At 46.2% G+C, this 19719-nt stretch overlaps 1 protein-coding gene across 2 annotated transcripts in view; it reads left to right on the forward strand.

Annotated features, from left to right (window-relative positions):
- Positions 1-19719, forward strand: part of LOC139367216 (ubiquitin protein ligase E3C) — a 51931-nt gene that overhangs the window by 13305 nt on the left and 18907 nt on the right. For both annotated transcript variants that reach the window (XM_071105415.1, XM_071105416.1), the window contains exons 13-20: positions 3013-3045; positions 3344-3507; positions 4664-4890; positions 7313-7417; positions 7878-7965; positions 9497-9594; positions 10206-10338; positions 15081-15328. In XM_071105415.1, the coding sequence (XP_070961516.1) occupies positions 3013-3045; positions 3344-3507; positions 4664-4890; positions 7313-7417; positions 7878-7965; positions 9497-9594; positions 10206-10338; positions 15081-15328 (1096 nt within the window). The remainder of the gene's footprint in view (positions 1-3012; positions 3046-3343; positions 3508-4663; positions 4891-7312; positions 7418-7877; positions 7966-9496; positions 9595-10205; positions 10339-15080; positions 15329-19719) is intronic.

Here is a 19719-nt window from a genome sequence, read left to right on the forward strand (position 1 = left end):
CCTCTCCCGCCGGAGCGGGGTTTTTTTTTGTCAAGAAGAAGGACGGGTCTCTGCGCCCCTGCATAGATTATCGAGGGCTGAATGACATAACAGTGAAGAATCGTTATCCGCTTCCTCTTATGTCTTCAGCCTTCGAGATCCTGCAGGGAGCCAGGTTTTTCACTAAGTTGGACCTTCGTAACGCTTACCATCTCGTGCGCATCAGGGAGGGGGACGAGTGGAAGACGGCGTTTAACACTCCGTTAGGGCACTTTGAATACCGGGTTCTTCCTTTCGGCCTCGCTAACGCTCCAGCTGTCTTTCAGGCATTAGTCAATGATGTCCTGAGAGACATGCTGAACATCTTTGTTTTCGTTTACCTTGACGATATCCTGATTTTTTCACCGTCACTCCAGATTCATGTTCAGCACGTTCGACGTGTCCTCCAGCGCCTTTTAGAGAATTGTCTTTTTGTGAAGGCTGAGAAGTGCACTTTTCATGCCTCCTCCGTCACATTTCTCGGTTCTGTTATTTCCGCTGAAGGCATTAAGATGGATCCCGCTAAGGTCCAAGCTGTCATTGATTGGCCCGTCCCTAAGTCACGCGTCGAGCTGCAGCGCTTTCTCGGCTTCGCGAACTTCTATCGTCGTTTCATCCGTAATTTCGGTCAGGTGGCAGCTCCTCTCACAGCCCTTACTTCTGTCAAGACGTGCTTTAAGTGGTCCGTTTCCGCCCAGGGAGCTTTTGATCTCCTCAAGAATCGTTTTACATCCGCTCCTATCCTTGTTACACCTGACGTCTCTAGACAGTTCGTTGTCGAGGTTGACGCGTCAGAGGTGGGAGTGGGAGCCATCCTTTCTCAGCGCTCCCTCTCTGACGACAAGGTCCACCCATGCGCGTATTTTTCTCATCGCCTGTCGCCGTCGGAACGTAACTATGATGTGGGTAACCGCGAACTGCTCGCCATCCGGTTAGCCCTAGGCGAATGGCGACAGTGGTTGGAGGGGGCGACCGTTCCTTTTGTCGTTTGGACTGACCATAGGAACCTTGAGTACATCCGTTCTGCCAAACGACTTAATGCGCGTCAGGCGCGTTGGGCGCTGTTTTTCGCTCGTTTCGAGTTCGTGATTTCTTATCGTCCGGGCTCTAAGAACACCAAGCCTGATGCTTTGTCTCGTCTCTTCAGTTCTTCAGTAGCCTCCACTGACCCCGAGGGGATTCTCCCTGAGGGGCGTGTTGTCGGGTTGACTGTCTGGGGAATTGAGAGGCAGGTAAAGCAAGCACTCACTCAAACTCCGTCGCCGCGCGCTTGTCCTAGGAACCTTCTTTTCGTTCCCGTTCCTACTCGTCTGGCCGTTCTTCAGTGGGCTCACTCTGCCAAGTTAGCCGGCCACCCTGGCGTTCGGGGTACGCTTGCTTCCATTCGCCAGCGTTTCTGGTGGCCCACCCGGGAGCATGACACGCGTCGTTTCGTGGCTGCTTGTTCGGTCTGCGCGCAGACTAAGTCCGGTAACTCTCCTCCTGCCGGCCGTCTCAGGCCGCTTCCTATTCCCTCTCGACCGTGGTCTCACATCGCCTTAGATTTTGTCACCGGACTGCCTTCGTCAGCGGGGAAGACTGTTATTCTTACGGTTGTCGATAGGTTCTCTAAGGCGGCTCATTTCATTCCCCTTGCTAAGCTTCCTTCTGCTAAAGAGACGGCACAAATCATCATCGAGAATGTTTTCAGAATTCATGGCCTTCCGTCAGACGTCGTTTCGGACAGAGGTCCGCAATTCACGTCTCAATTTTGGAGGGAGTTTTGCCGTTTGATTGGGGCTTCCGTCAGTCTCTCTTCCGGCTTTCACCCCCAGTCTAACGGTCAAGCAGAACGGGCCAATCAGACTATTGGTCGCATCTTACGCAGTCTTTCTTTTCGCAACCCTGCGTCTTGGTCAGAACAGCTCCCCTGGGCAGAATACGCCCACAACTCGCTTCCTTCGTCTGCGACCGGGCTATCTCCTTTTCAGAGTAGCCTCGGGTACCAGCCTCCGTTGTTCTCATCTCAGTTCGCCGAGTCCAGCGTCCCCTCCGCTCAGGCTTTTGTCCAACGTTGCGAGCGCACCTGGAAGAGGGTCAGGTCTGCACTTTGCCGTTATAGGGCGCAGACTGTGAGAGCTGCTAATAAGCGTAGAACTAAGAGCCCTAGATATTGTCGCGGTCAGAGAGTTTGGCTCTCCACTCAGAACCTTCCCCTTAAGACGGCTTCTCGCAAGTTGACCCCGCGGTTCATTGGTCCATTCCGTATCTCTCAGGTCATTAATCCTGTCGCAGTGCGACTTCTTCTTCCGCGATATCTTCGTCGCGTCCACCCGGTCTTCCATGTCTCCTGTGTTAAGCCCGTTCTTCGCGCCCCCGCTCGTCTTCCCCCCCCCCCCCCCATCCTTGTCGAGGGCGCACCTATCTACAGGGTCCGTAAAATCTTGGACATGCGTCCTCGGGGCCGTGGTCATCAGTACCTAGTTGACTGGGAGGGGTACGGTCCTGAGGAGAGGAGTTGGGTTCCCTCTCGGGACGTGCTGGACCGTGCGCTGATTGATGATTTCCTCCGTTGCCGCCAGGTTTCCTCCTCGAGTGCGCCAGGAGGCGCTCGGTGAGTGGGGGGGTACTGTCATGTACTGTCATGTTGTCTTGTCTCTGTCCTTTCCCTTCACCCTGTCTCCCTCTGCTGGTCGTGTTAGGTTACCTTTTCTCCCCCGCTTTCCCCCAGCTGTCCCTTGTCTCCTCTAACTACCCATTCACCCCGTTCCCCACCTGTTCCCTTTTTTCCCTCTGATTAGGTCCCTATATCTCTCTCTGTTTCTGTTCCTGTCCTTGTCGGATTCTTGTTTGTTTGTGTCATTCATGCCTGAACCAGACTGTCGTCATGTTTGCTGTAACCTTGTCCTGTCCTGTCGGAATCTGCCGGTCCATCTGAGCCTACCTATGTTTGGTAATTAAAGAAGCTCTGTTTAAGTTGATTCGCTTTTGGGTCCTCATTCACGCACCGTAACAGATACAGTCCATGACCACCAAAATGATCACGGGGTGAGTTGATTTGAATGTCGGTCAGGGGCTGTATGTATCAAGCATCTCAGAGCAGGAGTGCTGATCTTTGATCAGGTCTCCTCCCCCTGTCCATGTAATCTTATTCATTGTGGTCTAAAAGGGCAAACTGATCCTAAATCAGAACTCCTGCTTTGAGACACTTGATAAAAATATGCGACCCTGAACAAAGTGACGGTCCTCGAATGGTTCTCGCCGTCTGTAAGTCACTTCAACGTGCTTTATTGACATAAATAAACAGGTCAATATAGTGAGTCTCTCTCTTCAACTCTCCTCCCAGGTCCATGGTTCCGCTGTTGCAGGTCATTTCACGGGGGTCTCCCATGTCCCTGGAAGACTCCAATCGCATCATTCCCCTCTTCTATCTCTTCAGTTCCCTCTTCAACCACTCGCTCATCTCCGTGCACGACAGCGAGTTCTTTGGCTACCCTATGGAGGGCCATGGTAGGCCACTCCCTCAGTGTTTCCTCTAGGATTTTTTTGGGCCGTGGTGGCAAAGTTAGCGTGGTTGGGGGGCGAATGTGGGTCCAACAGCACCGTCTCCGACTTAACATTTTAGAGGCTCTCATCTTGGCCACAGAGACAACATTTTTCTATTTTAAAGAGTTTTCTGTTATTCTACACATTTAGTCATAGGGCAGAGTGAAAAACTTCAGCAATTCTACACATTTTGCCATGGCTTATGCCATGTTTTTATGCTATCTCAGTGACTCTAACATTATAACAAAATCAATGGGGGTCCTATGCTATGAATTATTTAAAACGTATTCTCCTGACTGTCTACTTTTTATTCTGATGATTGTTTGGCCAGTTCTCAAAGATTATTTTGTTAAAAAAAATTTAAAAGCTCAATTTTCTTTGCTACATACTTTATATCTGGTTTTAATAGTTTAGGGTTTACTCTGAAAACATTTTAAAATCCCCCCCAAATTATCATATTTTTGGAAGCGGCGGCAACAATTTACCAGTGGTGCCGCGCCGCTTCTAAATGAATATAGAGGAAACACTGCTTCCTCCAAACTCTGGTATCCAAGGTGGCATCCCAAATGGCAACTGATTCCCTATGCACTACTTCTGACCAGGGTATGTAGGGTGCCATTAAGGACGCAACCCAAGTCTCAAAATCACCCGCCTCTTGTTTTGAATCGGTGTGAAGCTGACATTTTGTTTTACTTTGAATTGAAATGCTTCTAGAAACAAATCTATATGTATCCAGATGGATAGTTTCACACATTCTTTACACTACACTGCACAACATCCTCCACCTTCCTTGATATTCAGTGGGTAAGATATGTAGGGCGATATTTTCTCTTCGCAAAGACCGCTATGCTGGCAACCTTCTGAATAACGGGAGCTTTGATACAGTACCTCACGATTGCGTTGCGTGTGGCGTGTGTATCACGTTGTTTACTAAATCCCTGGTTTAACTAGAGATCTTCCTCACGGAAATTGTAAAAGAAAAGTGTAAATCGCGCTGCAAAATGATCATTTCGCTTACAGTGCAGGTGTCTTGGCGATAGGAAAATGTTGCCTTGTACTGTGTTCAATGGCTGAGTAACAGTGAACAACCGTCCATTCCTTCTGTCCACCCCCTTCTCAGGCCACAGCAATACCACCATGATGCCGTTCACATTGTCCGAGCTGGTGAACCTGTCTCAGTTGCTGAGGGACGCGTGTCTGGGCATCATCAAGCTGGCCTACCCCGAGACCAAGACGGAGCACCGCGAGGAGTACATGGCCGCCTTCCGCAGCGTGGGGGTCAAAACCAACACAGAGGTGCAGCAGCGCATCCAGGCCGAGCAGAAACGCTGGGTTCAGCTCTTCAAGGTGATTACCCCCCCAAGCACCTATCGCCCTAGCATGACAATGGCTTCAAATCTGATTCAAAGCATGTAGAAACTGTGAGTGTGGCTTTAGTGTGTAACACCGGCACAACTCCAGTCTGTATGTTGTCCCCTGCCAAAGTCCGGAGTTCTGCCTCTCCTCCCTTCTCAGTCTCCCCTTTTATATCCAACTGTCTAAATATATACCAAATAAGGAAAATGGGGTTCCATTCTAAAAAACAAAATGCTTCCCGAGTCCCAACTGGCGTCTGTCCTCACTCTGAGGCACCTGTAGCAGATTTTGAAAATGGTTGCATGTTGTATGTATCTTTTAAAGGGTCTTCTTTGACTTCTGTTGCTCTCATAGCAAACATAATTGCAAATAACAAAAATATGTTTATCAGCAACCGTTGAAACTCAAATTGGGTCAGTTAGGAGAAACCGAGTATATGTGGCTAGACTTGGCTGAGTGAGGACGTTCATTGGCTGTTTACTGAAAGGAAATGAGGCAGATGACAACATTAGGTTAATTATTTCTCTCTCCCTCGCTCACTCACTCTCACTCTCGTCCTTACCCCCCCCCTCTATCCTTCTCCTCTCCCACTTACTTTCCCTGCAACAGTAATTAAGCGACTCTGGCTGCGAGTCTTTGAGAGAGGGACTCGAAAGTGAGCAACACTTTCTTTCAGCAGAGGTGGTGGCGGGGTACGAATGCGGCAAGAATTTCATAACAGTTCAAGGCGAGCAAACACCTCCCGTCAGCTAAAACGACCCATTAAAGAAGTGGGAGAGCAGTGGAAATGCATTTTCCAAATTGAACGGGGGGGGGGGTCTGGATTTACAGTCGCTTTAACGCCTGCTGACCCCGTAACACGCTAATGTTTGGTTCGAGTCATCAGCCGTCCTTCGCCCATCTTTTATCACCCCCATTGTCGAGCTATCTATTTAATTGAAAGAAGTTAATTGAATGAAAATGATCAACTAAGCTTATATTAATATTGCTAATGGAACTTCTCTTCTTGGCCATGTTTGGAGAGAGATGTCACCGCAGAGTTTGGGAAAGCCCATTAAGTCGTGCACTTAACCCGATGTGCTAATTAAGGAATGCTTATTCATTCCTCCGAGTCGGGGGTAAGTCTCTCTCCTAACCCATCGCCGGCGGCGCGAACAGCGTTTTGCACTCCCCGTTATTACCGAGAATACCGACTCTGGTCGTCGCTGATGACGGCCCGAGATTGATTGCGTCCTGTATGGGAAAACGCTGTGCGTTTTTAAAAATAACCCTTCCATTCAAACGATGTTGCCTGGTTATTGTATTGAAGATTGTTTCAGGGTAATTATGTGTCTGAATACTCCCAGCTAGTGCCGGTAATGACTGTGGAGTAAGATTTTGGAAATGATCAATATAGATGTGACAAGTTCAGTCGCTACAGTGGAGTCTTCTCTCCGCTAATCATCTGAAGTTGTGAACTCCACAAATATGACCTACACAGCTGACGAAAGTGATGATCAACTTCTATCTAACATTCCTATCCAAAGGCTGCACAGAGTAAGACATGGGATGGGATGCAAAATGGCATGTTTTTCACTGGACCGGACTGGACGGTACAGAAAAATGATTAGGACAGTACAAGACAGACCATATTTTTGTTATTAACAAGGACAGGAATGAATATTCACTCTTGTTTCACCCTCGACTGCACAGTAAGACAATGGCTATCGCAACAAGTCTCAACCCTGACCCTATCTCACAGAACAACACGGCGTTACACTGGTCGTTGCCACAGTTTATCTTTTGCCCTCAGTCCCGCGGCTGATGTCAGCAGACTGGACAGATTAGCCCATAATTAACCCTGGTGCTGGATGTGGAGGGACGACCCCCCCCACCCCCCACCATTTCTCTTTTATACTATCGTTAAATACCACACTAATGGCTCAGCTCGCAAATTGCTTTTTTAAGAGGAAGCATCTTATTGTCGAGCCTCCACGCAAATACATTTGTTTGTTAACAAGTGAAAGGATGTATGCTTTAAAATGACGTCACGTATCTTTAACTTTTTGTACTTTTAAGTCATTTAAGCAGACGCTCTTATCCAGAACGACATAAAGTAGTGAGTGCATACATTTTTCGTACTGCTCCCCCATGGGGAATCGAACCCACAACCCTGGTGTTGCAAGTACCATGCTCCACTGACCGAGCCCCACAGGACCTGAAAATGACATGGTTAAAATTACATCTTTATCATTTGTGTGATGTTTGGTGTCATGCAATTTGTTTCACTTTGACTTACGTATTACAGGCGAAACCGTTTAAGCCATTTTTAAAAATTAGTTTTTATATTCTACGAAGAGAGTGAGTGGCATGTTCTCTTGAGAGTCCAGTGTGTGACTTTTATTTGGATTGTTTATTGTTCTGCGTTTCACAGGTGATCACTAACTTGGTGAAGATGGTGAAGGCTCGTGACATCAGACGTCCCTTCTGTCCGGCAGGTCATTGGCTCTCTGAAGAGGTCAACATCAGAGCAGATAAGGTAACCGTGGGTAACCGTGCTCTCAGCCCTTAGATTGTTACCCTTAATGAGGTTATCAGGCAAATCATTCATCTGGTTCACTCAATAACGCTTCACTAACACTTCCTTTTATCAATCCACCGTTATGACTGCATACAGTGGTCAGGAACACAACTACGAGCTCATTACATGTAATTATAGTTGATAAACACTGACCTGCCTTTTGAGGAGTATCTGCGTAAATGTACATGGATACATGACGATCACTTTATTGTCCGTGTACATGGGGCATTCATTTTATGAGGCCAGCATACAAAATACTCTACAACAATACACCGTAATGCATGCAATGCATACTGTAAATACTGGAAAGTGAGCATTAAACATAGTGTTAGGCCATTGTGTTAGACCCACGTTATTTCCTATGTAGGGTGTTGTTAGCACAGTCATGCTGACTGGAGCCCTGCTCTTCCCTCTCCAGGTGACCCAGCTGTACGTCCCCTCGGCCAGACACGTGTGGAGGACGCGGAGGATGGGACGCATCGGGCCCCTGCAGTCCACACTGGATGGTACGACACAATATAGATCCATATAGATCCCACAAGAAAAAGTAGTCCCAGTTAGGTTTGTTCACGATACCAGTATCACGATAACCCGATTTTCCATGGCAAACAAAAAAGGAAACAGGAAGCAGACTTAACTCTATGATAATTGGAACTAGTGAGACAACTCTAGTTCCTGCTATGCGTGAACCGACCACTTATTGTCGTCACAGATTTTAGAAGTGCAATGGAACACCCTAGTTGCCGCACCATAATTGGGGTACAGGGAACACTGTGCAATCTCTGGTAAATGAAGCTCTTAGGTCAGCTCAGGTGTAATCTCTGGTATGTTATTTTCCTTCGATTCACTCCCGATGCCTTAGCTAAGAGCCAGGGATGGCAATGGGCCGAGAGCGAGACAACCAAGATCATATGTTGTTTAATTTAGAGCTGCATCAAAGGGCCTCCGGCAGCGGGCAGGTGTGAAAACAAACGGATAACAATGCGTGTATGATCTGCCTAATGCCACTCCAGCCATCCCCGATACAGGATCAATTAAATTAGCCTGAGAGTCCTGATGAGCTCAGACACATCTGGCTGTATGTTTGTCTTCCCTTTTTTCATTTCCTTAAATGGACAGGCCCTCGGGTGATGAATGGCTAACGTATTGACCACCCCCGGGCCATATTTCTCCTCACCGATGGAAACCTGATGGCCGAAATGCAGATAGGATTGACTAATTGAGCAGAATAATTGCGCTCGAACGGGGACAATGAAGGGGAAGGGGGGGGGGGAATGGTGGTTTAACTCTGCTGTTGTGGCAGTTTTGGGTTCTAAACGGTTACGAACGCCGAGTTGAATACAAAACAAACGTCTGCTTAATGGAAACGGCCAGTCAGGTGGACGGGCAGCTCACCGTTGAGTTAATTAAAAGTGTGTGTTAGTGAGAGCGGGGTTGAGGCAGGATTGAGCACTCTGTGACGGGCTGCCTGTAAACAGTCAGCTGGGTGGGGAGAGGGCCTAGCGGGTTAGCAGTTGGGGAGGGAGTAAGGTAGCAGGCAGGTAGGATGGAGGGGCTAACTGTGGAAAAATGGGGTCTGCGTGTTATCTGGGTTTAACCTCTTCCATAAAGAAGTGTCTGGGTTTTCTGGGAGACTGCAGGGAAGGAGTTTGGGTTTAGGTTCTGGTAAAGGAACCCCTGGGCTCCGTGCAGGCTGGTTAAACATTTACCACACGGTGCTGTCTCAGCATCTATCCACACACTATGTCGTCATGGAAACCCTTCATGGCGCTGCATTGGGCATTTATAGAGTGATGGATGGATGAATTAGAGCCGGATGGATAGATACCTAGATGGAGGATCAGATCGATGAATGGTAGGATAGTGTGGTTAGATGGGTTAATTGATGGAGGGATGGATAAATGAATAGATAAATAGATGAATGGGTAGAAGACAGACAGATTGACTGTTGTAGAGCAGTTTAAGCATTGTTGTTGTACTGTATTTCTGTTGAAGAAGTTCCCTTACAGGACAAACACATGTTCTATTCTATTCTAGTGGGGATGGAGCCTCCACAGCTGTCTGTTTCTGAGGAGAGACACTTGGCCATTCTGACCGAGCTGCCCTTCGTCGTGCCCTTTGAGGAACGAGTCAAGGTACTCTACATCTCATCTCTGCATATTGCTCCATACAGATGCGTTCAAATATATTGGCACCCTTGCATGATTCACACTTTCTTCTAAAATAAGTTGAAATGGAAAGAGCTTTTGGTGTTTTCACATGTATTTGTTTGATTTACAACTGCAAAGGACCAAGAAGAATAACAAATAAATAATGAAATGGATGTAAAAAAAAAAAAAAAAAAATGGCCTGGACTAATTTATTCAAAATCCGAATGAATTTGGTCGGAGGCGAAGATTCTCATTTACTGTGTAATTTCTCACCTGTGGTAAGTTGCCGGTGCCTACAGGGTAAAAATAGCATTCAATAATTTTTTAGAAGAAAAAACAGAACATTCTGCTCCATTGCACTCCATTATAAAGTGCAAGGTTGCCAATATATTTGAAAGCGTATGTATACTTGTTAGATAACCAAAACCCTTGTGTAATATGTATGACTGAATATTTATTTTCACCTCAGTTAAATTCGTTTCAAATAAAATTGCCTTTTATGGTTGACTACATCCATTATAAATAGTCCATGTAGTCAATAGAGGTCCTTTAAAACCTGGCTTGCCATATTATCTCTGTCTGTCCCTGTGGCGAAGATCTTCCAGAGATTGATCTACGCGGACAAGCGGGACGTACAGGGAGACGGGCCGCTTCTGGACGGGATCATCGTCACCATCAGACGGAACTACATCTACGAGGACGCCTACGACAAGCTCTCCCCAGATAACGGTACGTGGTTAGGCTGAGGAGGGATACGGCTCGATGAGGAGGGATACAGAGCCTTCGGAAAGTATTCAGACCCCTTGACTTTTTCCACATTTTGTTCGGTTACAGCCTTATTCTAAAATTGATTATAGTTTTTTCCCTCTTATCAATCTACACACAATGCCCCATAATAATAAAGCAAAAACAGTTTTTTAGAAATGTTTGCTAATTTATTAAAAATCCAAAATGTAAATATCACATTTGCGTAAGTATTCAGACCCTTTACTCAGTACTTTGTTGAAGCACCTTTGGCAGCAATTACAGCCTCAAGTCTTCTTGGATATGACACTACAAGCTTGGCACACCTGTATTTGGGGAGTTTCTTCCATTCTTCTCTGCAGATCCTCTCAAGCTCTGTCAAGTTGGGTGGGGAGCGTTGCTGCACATCTATTATCAGGTCTCTCCAGAGATGTTAGATCGGGTTCAAGTCCGGGGTCTGGCTGAGCCACTCAAGGACATTCAGAGACAAGTCCTGAAGCCACTGCTGCGTTGTCTTGGCTGTGTGCTTAGGGTCGTTGTCCTGTTGGAAGTTGAACCTTCGCCCCAGTATGAGGTCCTGAGCTCTCTGGAGCAGGTTTTCATCAAGGATCTCTCTGCATCTTTGCCTCGATTCTGACTAGTCTCGCAGTCCCTGCCGCTGAAAAACATCTCCACAGCATGATGCTGCCACCACCATGCTTCACCAAAGGGATGGTGCAAGGTTTCCTCCAGATGTGACTCTTGGCATTCAGGCCAAAGAGTTGAATCTTCATTTCATCAGACCATAACATCTTGTTTCTCATGGTCAGAGTCTTTAGGAGCCTTTTGGCAAACTCCCAAGTGAGCGGTCATGTGCCTTTTACAGAGAAGTGGCTTCCGTCTGGCCACTCTAGCATAAAGGCCTGATTGGTGGAGTGCTGCAGAGATGGTTGTCCTTCTGGAAGGTGCTCCCATCTCCACAGAGGAACTCTAGAGCTCTGTCAGAGTGACCATCAGGATCTTGGTCACCTCCCTGACCAAGGCCCTTCTCCCCCGATTACTCAGTTTGGCCGGGCGGACAGCTCTAGGAAGAGTCTTGGTGGTTCATAACTTCTTCCGTTTAAGAATGATGGAGGCCACTGTGTTCTTGAGGACCTTATTTGCTGCAGAAATGTTTTAGTACCCTTCCCCAGATCTGTGCCTCGACACAATCCTGTCTTGGGAACTCTACGGACAATTCCTTTGACCTCATGGCTTGGTTTTTGCTCTGACAGGCACTGTCAACTTGGGGTGTGTGTCCTTCCAAATCATGACCAATCAATTGAATGTGGACTCCAAGTTGTAGAAACATCTCAAGGATGATCAATGGAAACAGGATGCACCTGAGCTCAATTTCAAATCTCATAGCAAAGGGTTTGAATACTTATGTAAATAAGCTATTTCTGTTTTTTTATTTGTATTAAATTTGAAAGATTGCAGAAAAAAAACTATTTTTGCTTTGTCATTATGGGTTATTGTGTGTAGATTGCTGAGGATTTATATTTATTTAATACATTTTAGAATAAGGCTGTAACGTAACAAAATGTGGAAAAAGCGGAAAGGAGATATTATTGAGACGCAGCCCAAGACGGTATTTGTCTTCTGTTTGCGGTCCATAAAAATCCAGATATTCTAGCCGAGGTTGCAGATCCCATTAGAAATGAAGGTTAGCTTTCCCATCGGTCTCTGAAGTATTGGATTTCACTAAAGCATAATTGTGATCGTGGTTATTCTAATGGCTCACATAAAAGCGGGGAAATCAATTATTTTAAGTCACCTCTTTTTGTGTTTGAATTTCGATGAGCACTTTTGTTGGGTCACGTGATTAAAAACTGTAATAGTAGTAGGTGGCCCTGCCTTCGAGGGGCTGGAAAGGTGATCTATATCATTCATGTGTCTTTATAAGTTATAGCTGCTCTGATTTATCACCGTACATTCATTATTCTGAAACGTGACCTCTTTCATACGGTTTGATTTGATTATTCCTCAGGTCAAAGAAATCATGCCTCTTGACATGTGGAAATGGGGAGAAATACAAACTCTAAAATAGATACTTTTGTATATATAGTGTATGTGGACACCCCTTCAATAGAGTGGATTTGGCTATTTCAGCCACACCCGTTGCTGAAGGTGTATAAAACCGAGCACACAGCCATGCAATCTCCATTGACAAACATTGGCTTTCAGCGTGCAGTCCAACGGACAAATCTGGGTTTGGAGAATGCCAGGAGAACGCTACCCCAATGCATAGTGCCAACGGTAAAGTTTGTTGGAGGTAGAATAATGGTCTGGGGCTGTTTTTCATGGTTCGGGCTAGGCCCCTTAGTTCCATTGATGGGAAATCTTACCGCTACAGCATACAATGTCATTCTAGACAATTCTGTGCTTCCAATTTTGTGGCAACAGTTTGGGGAAGGCCCTTTCCTGTTTCAGCATGACAATACCTGTAACGGTTGTCGTTGATGGAAGAAGGAGAGGACCAAGGTGCAGCGTGGTACATGTTCATGATCTTTTAATTACACTGAACACTAGAACAAAAATAACAAAACGGAACAAACGAAACAGTCCTGTCTGGTACAGAGACAGAGACAGAAAACAAAGTATGGTTCTCAATCAGAGACAACGATTGACAGCTGCCTCTGATTGGTAACCATACCAGGCCAAACAAATAGAAATACAAACATAGAACAAAACGTAGAATGCCCACACCAACTCACACCTTGACCAACCTAAAATAGAGACATAAAAAAAGGAACTAAGGTCAGGACGTGACGGTACCCCCCCAAAGTTGCGGAATCCGGCCGCAAAACCTAAACCCATAGGGAAGGGTCTGGGTGGGCATCTGTCAGCGGTGGCGACTCTGGCGTGGGACGTGGACCCCACTCAACCTTAGTCTGGGCCCACTTAGGTGGCACGTTTGGAGCGGCGACCCTCGCCGCCGACCCCAGACTGGGGACCCTTTCAGTGGGCCCCGAATAGACGGGAGACTCTGGCGGCGCCGGAGTGAAGGGCGGCTCTGGCGGCTCCTGACTGACGGGCGGCTCTGGCGGCTCCTGACTGACGGGCGGCTCTGGCGGCTCCTGACTGACGGGCGGCTCTTGCTGCTCCTGATTGGCGGCAGAACCTGAAGGGAGCAGCTTGGTCCTCAGAGGAGGCACAGGATAGACCGGGCCGTGGAGGCGCACTGGAGGTCTCGAACTAAGGGCCTGCACAACCCGTCCTGGCTGGATGGTGACTTTGGCCCTGCACGTGCGGGGCGCAGGCACAGGATGCACTGGGCTGTGCAGATGCACTGGAGACACAGTGCGCAGAGCTGGCGCAGGATAACCCGGGCTGAGGAGACGCACTGGAGACCAGATGCGCTGAGCCGGCTTCATCCCTCCTGGCTTGATGCTCACTCTAGCCCGGCCGATTCGAGGAGCTGCGAAGTAATGTACCGGGCTGTGAACGTGCACTGGAGACACCGTGCGCTCCACCGCATAGCCCGGTGCCTGACCAGTACGACGCCCCACCCGGTAAGCACGGGGAGTTGGCTCAGGTCTCCTACCTGACTCCGCCAATCTCCCCGTGTGCCCCCCCCCCCCCCCAAGAAACTTTTGGGGCTGCCTCTCGGGCTTCCTTATACCAGCCGTGTTCCCTCAAATCGCTGGCTCCCTTTTCCTGCTGCCTCCACTCTCCTGGCTGCCTCCACCTGTTCCCATGGGAGGCGATTCCTTCCAGCCAGGATCTCCTCCCATGTGTAGGATCCCTTGCCGTCCAGAATGTCCTCCCATGTCCATTCCTCCTTATAGCCCTGCTCCTCCTTACCACGCTGTGCCCTAGGTGTGGAAGAACTTTACTGACCTGCACAGAGCCCTGACCTCAACCGCTTCCAACACCTTTTGGATGAATTTGAACACCGACTGCAAGCCAGGCCTAATCGTCCCAACATCAGTGCCCAACCTCACTAGAGTGGAGAAGAGTGGAGGCTGTTATAGCAGCAAAGTGGTGACCAACTCCATATTAATTACCATGATTTTGGAATGAGATGTTCGACTAGCAGGTGTTCACATACTTTTGGTAATGTCGTGTATTTTCCCTATTCCTACACATAATGTTGATTTTTTTTTTATTGTAAATTACATTTTAATTATTACATGCACGTACACTGAGTGTACAAAACATTAAGAACACCTTCCTAATATTGAGTTGCACCCCTTTTGATCTCAGAATAGCCTAAATTCGTTGGGGCATTGACTCTATAAGGTGTTAAGCGTTCCACAGCGATGCTGGTCCATGTTGAATCCAGTGCTTCCCACAGTTGTCAAGTTGTCTGGATGTCCTTTGGGTGGTGGACCATTCTGGATACACACGGGAAACTGTTGAGCGTGAAAAACCCAGCAGCGTTGCAGTTCTTGACATACTCAAACCGGTGCGCATGGCACCTACTACCATACCCTGTTCAAAGGCACTTAAATCTTTTGTCTTGCCCATTCACCCTCTGAATGGCACACATACATAATCCATGTCTCGATTGGCTCAAGGCTTAAAAATAATTTAATCTGTCTCTTCCCCTTCACCTACAATAATTGTAGTGGATTTAATAGAGGACATCAATAAGGGATCATAACTTTCACCTGGATTCACCTGGGCTGTCTTTGTCTTGTTTTATACACTCAGTGTATATTTTCTCTACTAACTTGATTTCCCTTCGTGTCCCGTGTGTCCAGAGCCGGACCTGAAGAAACGTGTCCGGGTGCACCTACTCAACGCCCACGGTCTGGACGAGGCGGGTATCGACGGCGGGGGCATCTTCCGCGAATTCCTCAACGAGCTGCTCAAGTCGGGCTTCAACCCCAACCAGGGCTTTTTCAAGACCACCAACGAGGGCCTGCTTTATCCTAGCCCCACCGCCCAGATGCTAGTGGGGGACTCCTTCGCCAGACACTACTACTTCCTGGGACGGATACTGGGGAAGGTAAAGTTTTAAATAGAAACATTTTATTGCGCATTTTTATATAATAGAGGAGAGACGACAGAGAAAAGATAGATATATAGTGTGTCACAAAGGCAGTGGGTTGGATTCAAACCCACACCAACACGGGAAAACGTGCTGTAGCCGGGCGCCACTGACCACTGGACCACCCAGGCCCACGGGAGAGCTGTCTTAGCTGACAGACAGACCGCTCTGATTCCAGGTCTCTGTTAAAGTCAACAGAAATCAATGTGTGTGATCAGTGTTCTTGTGTAGCCAATACAGTGTAGAGTGGGGACAATGTCAATTAGAGGTCGACCGATTAATTGGAATGGCCGATTAATTAGGGGTGATTTCAAGTTTTCTTAACAATCGGAAATCAGTATTTTTGCACACCGATTTTGCCGTTTAAAAAAAAAATAAAAAAATGACACACCTTTATTTAACTAAGCAAGTCAGTTAAGAACACATTCTTATTTTCAATGACGGCCTAGGAACGGTGGGTTAACTGCCTTGTTCAGGGGCAGAACGACAGATTTTTACCTTGTCAGCTCGGGGGATTCAATCTTGCAACCTTACAGTTAGTCCAACGCTCTAACCACCTGCCTCTCATTGCACTCCACGAGGAGCCTGCCTGTTACGCGAATGCAGTAGAAGCCAAGGTAAGTTGCTAGCTAGCATTAAACTTATAAAAAACAATCAATCAATCATAATCACTAGTTAATTACACATGGTTGATGATATTACTAGTTTATCTAGCGTGTCCTGCGTTGCATATAATCGATGCAACGCAGGGGGATGATTTAACAAAAGCTCATTTGCGAAAAAAGCACATTCGTTGCACGACTGTACCTAACCATAAACACCAATGCCTTTCTTAAAATCAATACACAGAAGTATATATTTTTAAACCTGCATATTTAGCTAAAAGAAATCCAGGTTAGCGGGCAATATTAACCAGGTGAAATTGTGTCATTTCTCTTGCGTTCATTGCATGCAGAGTCAGGGTATATGCAACAGTTTGGGCCGCCTGGCTCATTGCGAACTAATTTGCCAGAATTTTAGGTAATTATGACATAATATTGAAGGTTGTACAATGTAACAAGAATATTTAGACTTAGGGATGCCACCCATTAGATAAAATACCGAACGGTTCCGTATTTCACTGAAATAATAAACGTTTTGTTTTTAGAAATTATAGTTTCCGGATTCGACCATATTAATGACCAAAGGCTCGTATTTCTGTGTGTTATTATGTTATAACTAAGTCTATGATTTGATAGAGCAGTCTGACTGAGCGATGGTAGGCAGCAGCAGGTTCATAAGCATTCATTCAAACAGCACTTTCGTGCGTTTTGCCAGCAGCTCTTCGCAAGCACAGCTCTGTTTATGACTTCAAGCCTATCAGCCTAATGGCTGGTGTAACCGATGTGAAATGGCTAGCTAGTTGGGGTGCGCGCTAATAGCGTTTCAAATGTCACTCGCTCTGAGACTTGGAGTACTTATTCCCCTTGCTCTGCATGGGTAATGCTGCTTCGAGTGTGGCTGTTGTAGATGTGTTCCTGGTTCGAGCGCAGGTAGGAGCGAGGAGAGGGACGAAAGCTATACTGTTACACTGGCAATACTAAAATGCCTATAAGAACATCCAATAGTCAAAGGTATATGAAATACAAATGGTTTCGAGCGAAATAGTCCTATAATTACTATATTAACTACAACCTAAAACCTCTTACCTTGGAATATTGAAGTCTCATGTTAAAAGGAACTACCAACTTTCATATGTTCTCATGTTCGGTGCAAGGAACTCAAACGTTAGCTTTTTTACACATATTGCACTTTTACTTTCTTCTCCAACACTTTGTTTTTGTATTATTTAAACCAAATTCAACATGTTTCATTATTTATTTGAGGCTAAATAGATTTTTATTGATGTATTATATTAAGTTAAAATAAGTGTTCATTCAGTATTGTTGTAATTGTCAATATTACAAATAAATAAATAAAAATTTGGCCCGATTAATCGGTATCAGCTTTTTTTTTATTCCTCCAATAATCGGTATCGGTATCGGCGTTGAAAAATCATCATAGACAATGGAAGAATGGCATGTGTTGCTAAAAACCTTGCAGCAAGAACTGACCAATTGAAAGCTGCAGTATGTAACTTTTTGGGGCGAATCGACCAAATTCACATAGAAATGTGTGTTATGGAACTGTCATTCTCATTGAAAGCATTTACTAAGAAGCGGTAGATCTGTTCTTTGTGCGCTATTTCTAAGCTTCCCGTTCTTGGGTTCTGTTTTTTGCATCTTTCGGTTTTGTACACCAGCTTCAAACAGCTGAAAATACAATATTTTTGGTTATGGTAAAGATATTCCACAGCTGCTTGGATGGCACAATGATTCTCTACACTATACTTGTATGTTTTGTCACATAAACTGAAATTAAGCGAACTATTTGAAATTTTACATCCAGGAAATGGCGGAGTGATTTCTGCATAGTGCATCTTTTAATAATTAAGAAGCACCCAAGGGTGTAGTGATTAAGCAATACAAGGTGTTTGTGTGCATATCTGTATGTTGGCTCCAAATGATCACCAGGTGTCTTCAAGCATTAACTGAAACAACAAGCACCTCCTAATGTGGTAATTAGATGGAAAACCAACCAATGTGTGATGAACATCTAATCAGTTAATGAGATGTGAAATGCAGTCAGCAGCACTGTGCTCCGCTACCTCTTGCAGGGGGTTTTGCCATGCCCCCTGGTGTTCCCTCTGAGGGTCACACTGTGCCCCAGACACCAGCAGGTCATCTGGGAGTCAACCCACCCTATGTCATTGAATAATAGAGGTACAGTACAGAGATGAGGCTGATTCATTATAAAATCTAATGGCTGCTAGTATTTGAACTTGACTGCATATCAAACAGCTGTGTTCATTGTCCTTGATTTTGTGTTCGATGTCCAAGAAAGTGACAATTTTGAATGAAATAAGACAGAACCTGGACCCGATTCTTGTACAAAGCATAGTTTGGTTCATTAGTCCTATGCGTAATCTGTTGAAGGCATTGTTTTCCCTGCCCCCTCCTCCCCCTTTGACCGCACTATTTATTATAGCCGAATGTTTTTAAATCTTATTTAATGCATGTGCCGGCAGATTGTTTATCGAGATGCTGTGGGAGTGTGTGTGTGTGTGTCTGGGAGGGGTCATCTCATTCTCAACGGGAGAAGAATTACCTCATGACAACCAACCGCCTCTCAATTAGGCATTCCATTAGCCTATGATTCCTCGTTGTTTGTGTAGCGATTGCATTTGGCCGGGCGCTAAATCAGTGCTAGCCCCCCGCCGACAAGGACATAAATAAGCGGTCAAAGAATGTGGTAATAGCATTTTGATCTGTTTTACAGTCCGGAGCGTCTAAAGTCCTCTCTCTCTCTCTCTCTCTCTCTCTCTCTCTCTCTCTCTCTCTCTCTCTCTCTCGCTGTGCTCTTGCTCTCTCTCTCTCTTTGCATGATGGTCCAGTCCACTCATCAGGGCACCATAACTCCTCCTGGGCGTTGTCCCAAATGGCACCTTATTCCCTATATATCGTGCACTACTTGTTAAAAGTAGTGCACCACAGAGGGAATTAGGGTGCCATTTGGGACGCGACCCCTGGTGTCTCCACGTTTCCCATCCCCACGGTGAGAAATGGCTAGTCAGCTGATAGAAGCGCGCTCTGCTCCCCCTTCCCCGATCACTACAGCTAATGGCTCAGGCAATTAAGGCAGGGGAAATTAATTTGAATTTGACTTTCAATTAACCCTACCTTAAGTTCCCTTTTTTTTCTTCTCCATAAATACGACGTGTGAGTGCTCGTTTGAGTGGTGTATTGATATTTGTTTAGTGCCGTTATTACCTGCGCCCGGGTGGTGGGGGGGGCCGTTATAGATTAGGATTGCATCACTGCTGCGTGGAGAGATGCGCGGTACACACACTAAGACCTATGGGACACAGGAGATTAATATAGTTCAATAATGACCTCCCGGCCTGCCATTGTCGTAGAGGTAATGTATTAACATCAGAAGTGGGCCAGTCTGGGGTACTCACTGAAATGGGATTGGACATCACAATATGGGACGCCGATCATCCCTCTTCCTCACTTGTCCTCCCAACTGACACGTATAAGATTTGACGCCACAAACGGAAACCACTTAACAACACGTGTGTATGATTTACATTTTTTACAGACCTCATGGGTATACAATTCCACTGAGCATAAAAGCATATTGAATTCTCATAGTCTTCAGTATTATTATCTGTGCTTTCTAGCGTCTAGAGTCCAAGGTTGCTGGTGTCTCTCACTGTTCCTACTAATTTCTACAAGCCATTGGAGGCGGCGGGCAGTGCTTGACTTGGA

Source organism: Oncorhynchus clarkii, chromosome 15 (assembly GCF_045791955.1).
Source record: "Oncorhynchus clarkii lewisi isolate Uvic-CL-2024 chromosome 15, UVic_Ocla_1.0, whole genome shotgun sequence".
NCBI classification, from domain to species: Eukaryota; Metazoa; Chordata; class Actinopteri; order Salmoniformes; family Salmonidae; genus Oncorhynchus; species Oncorhynchus clarkii.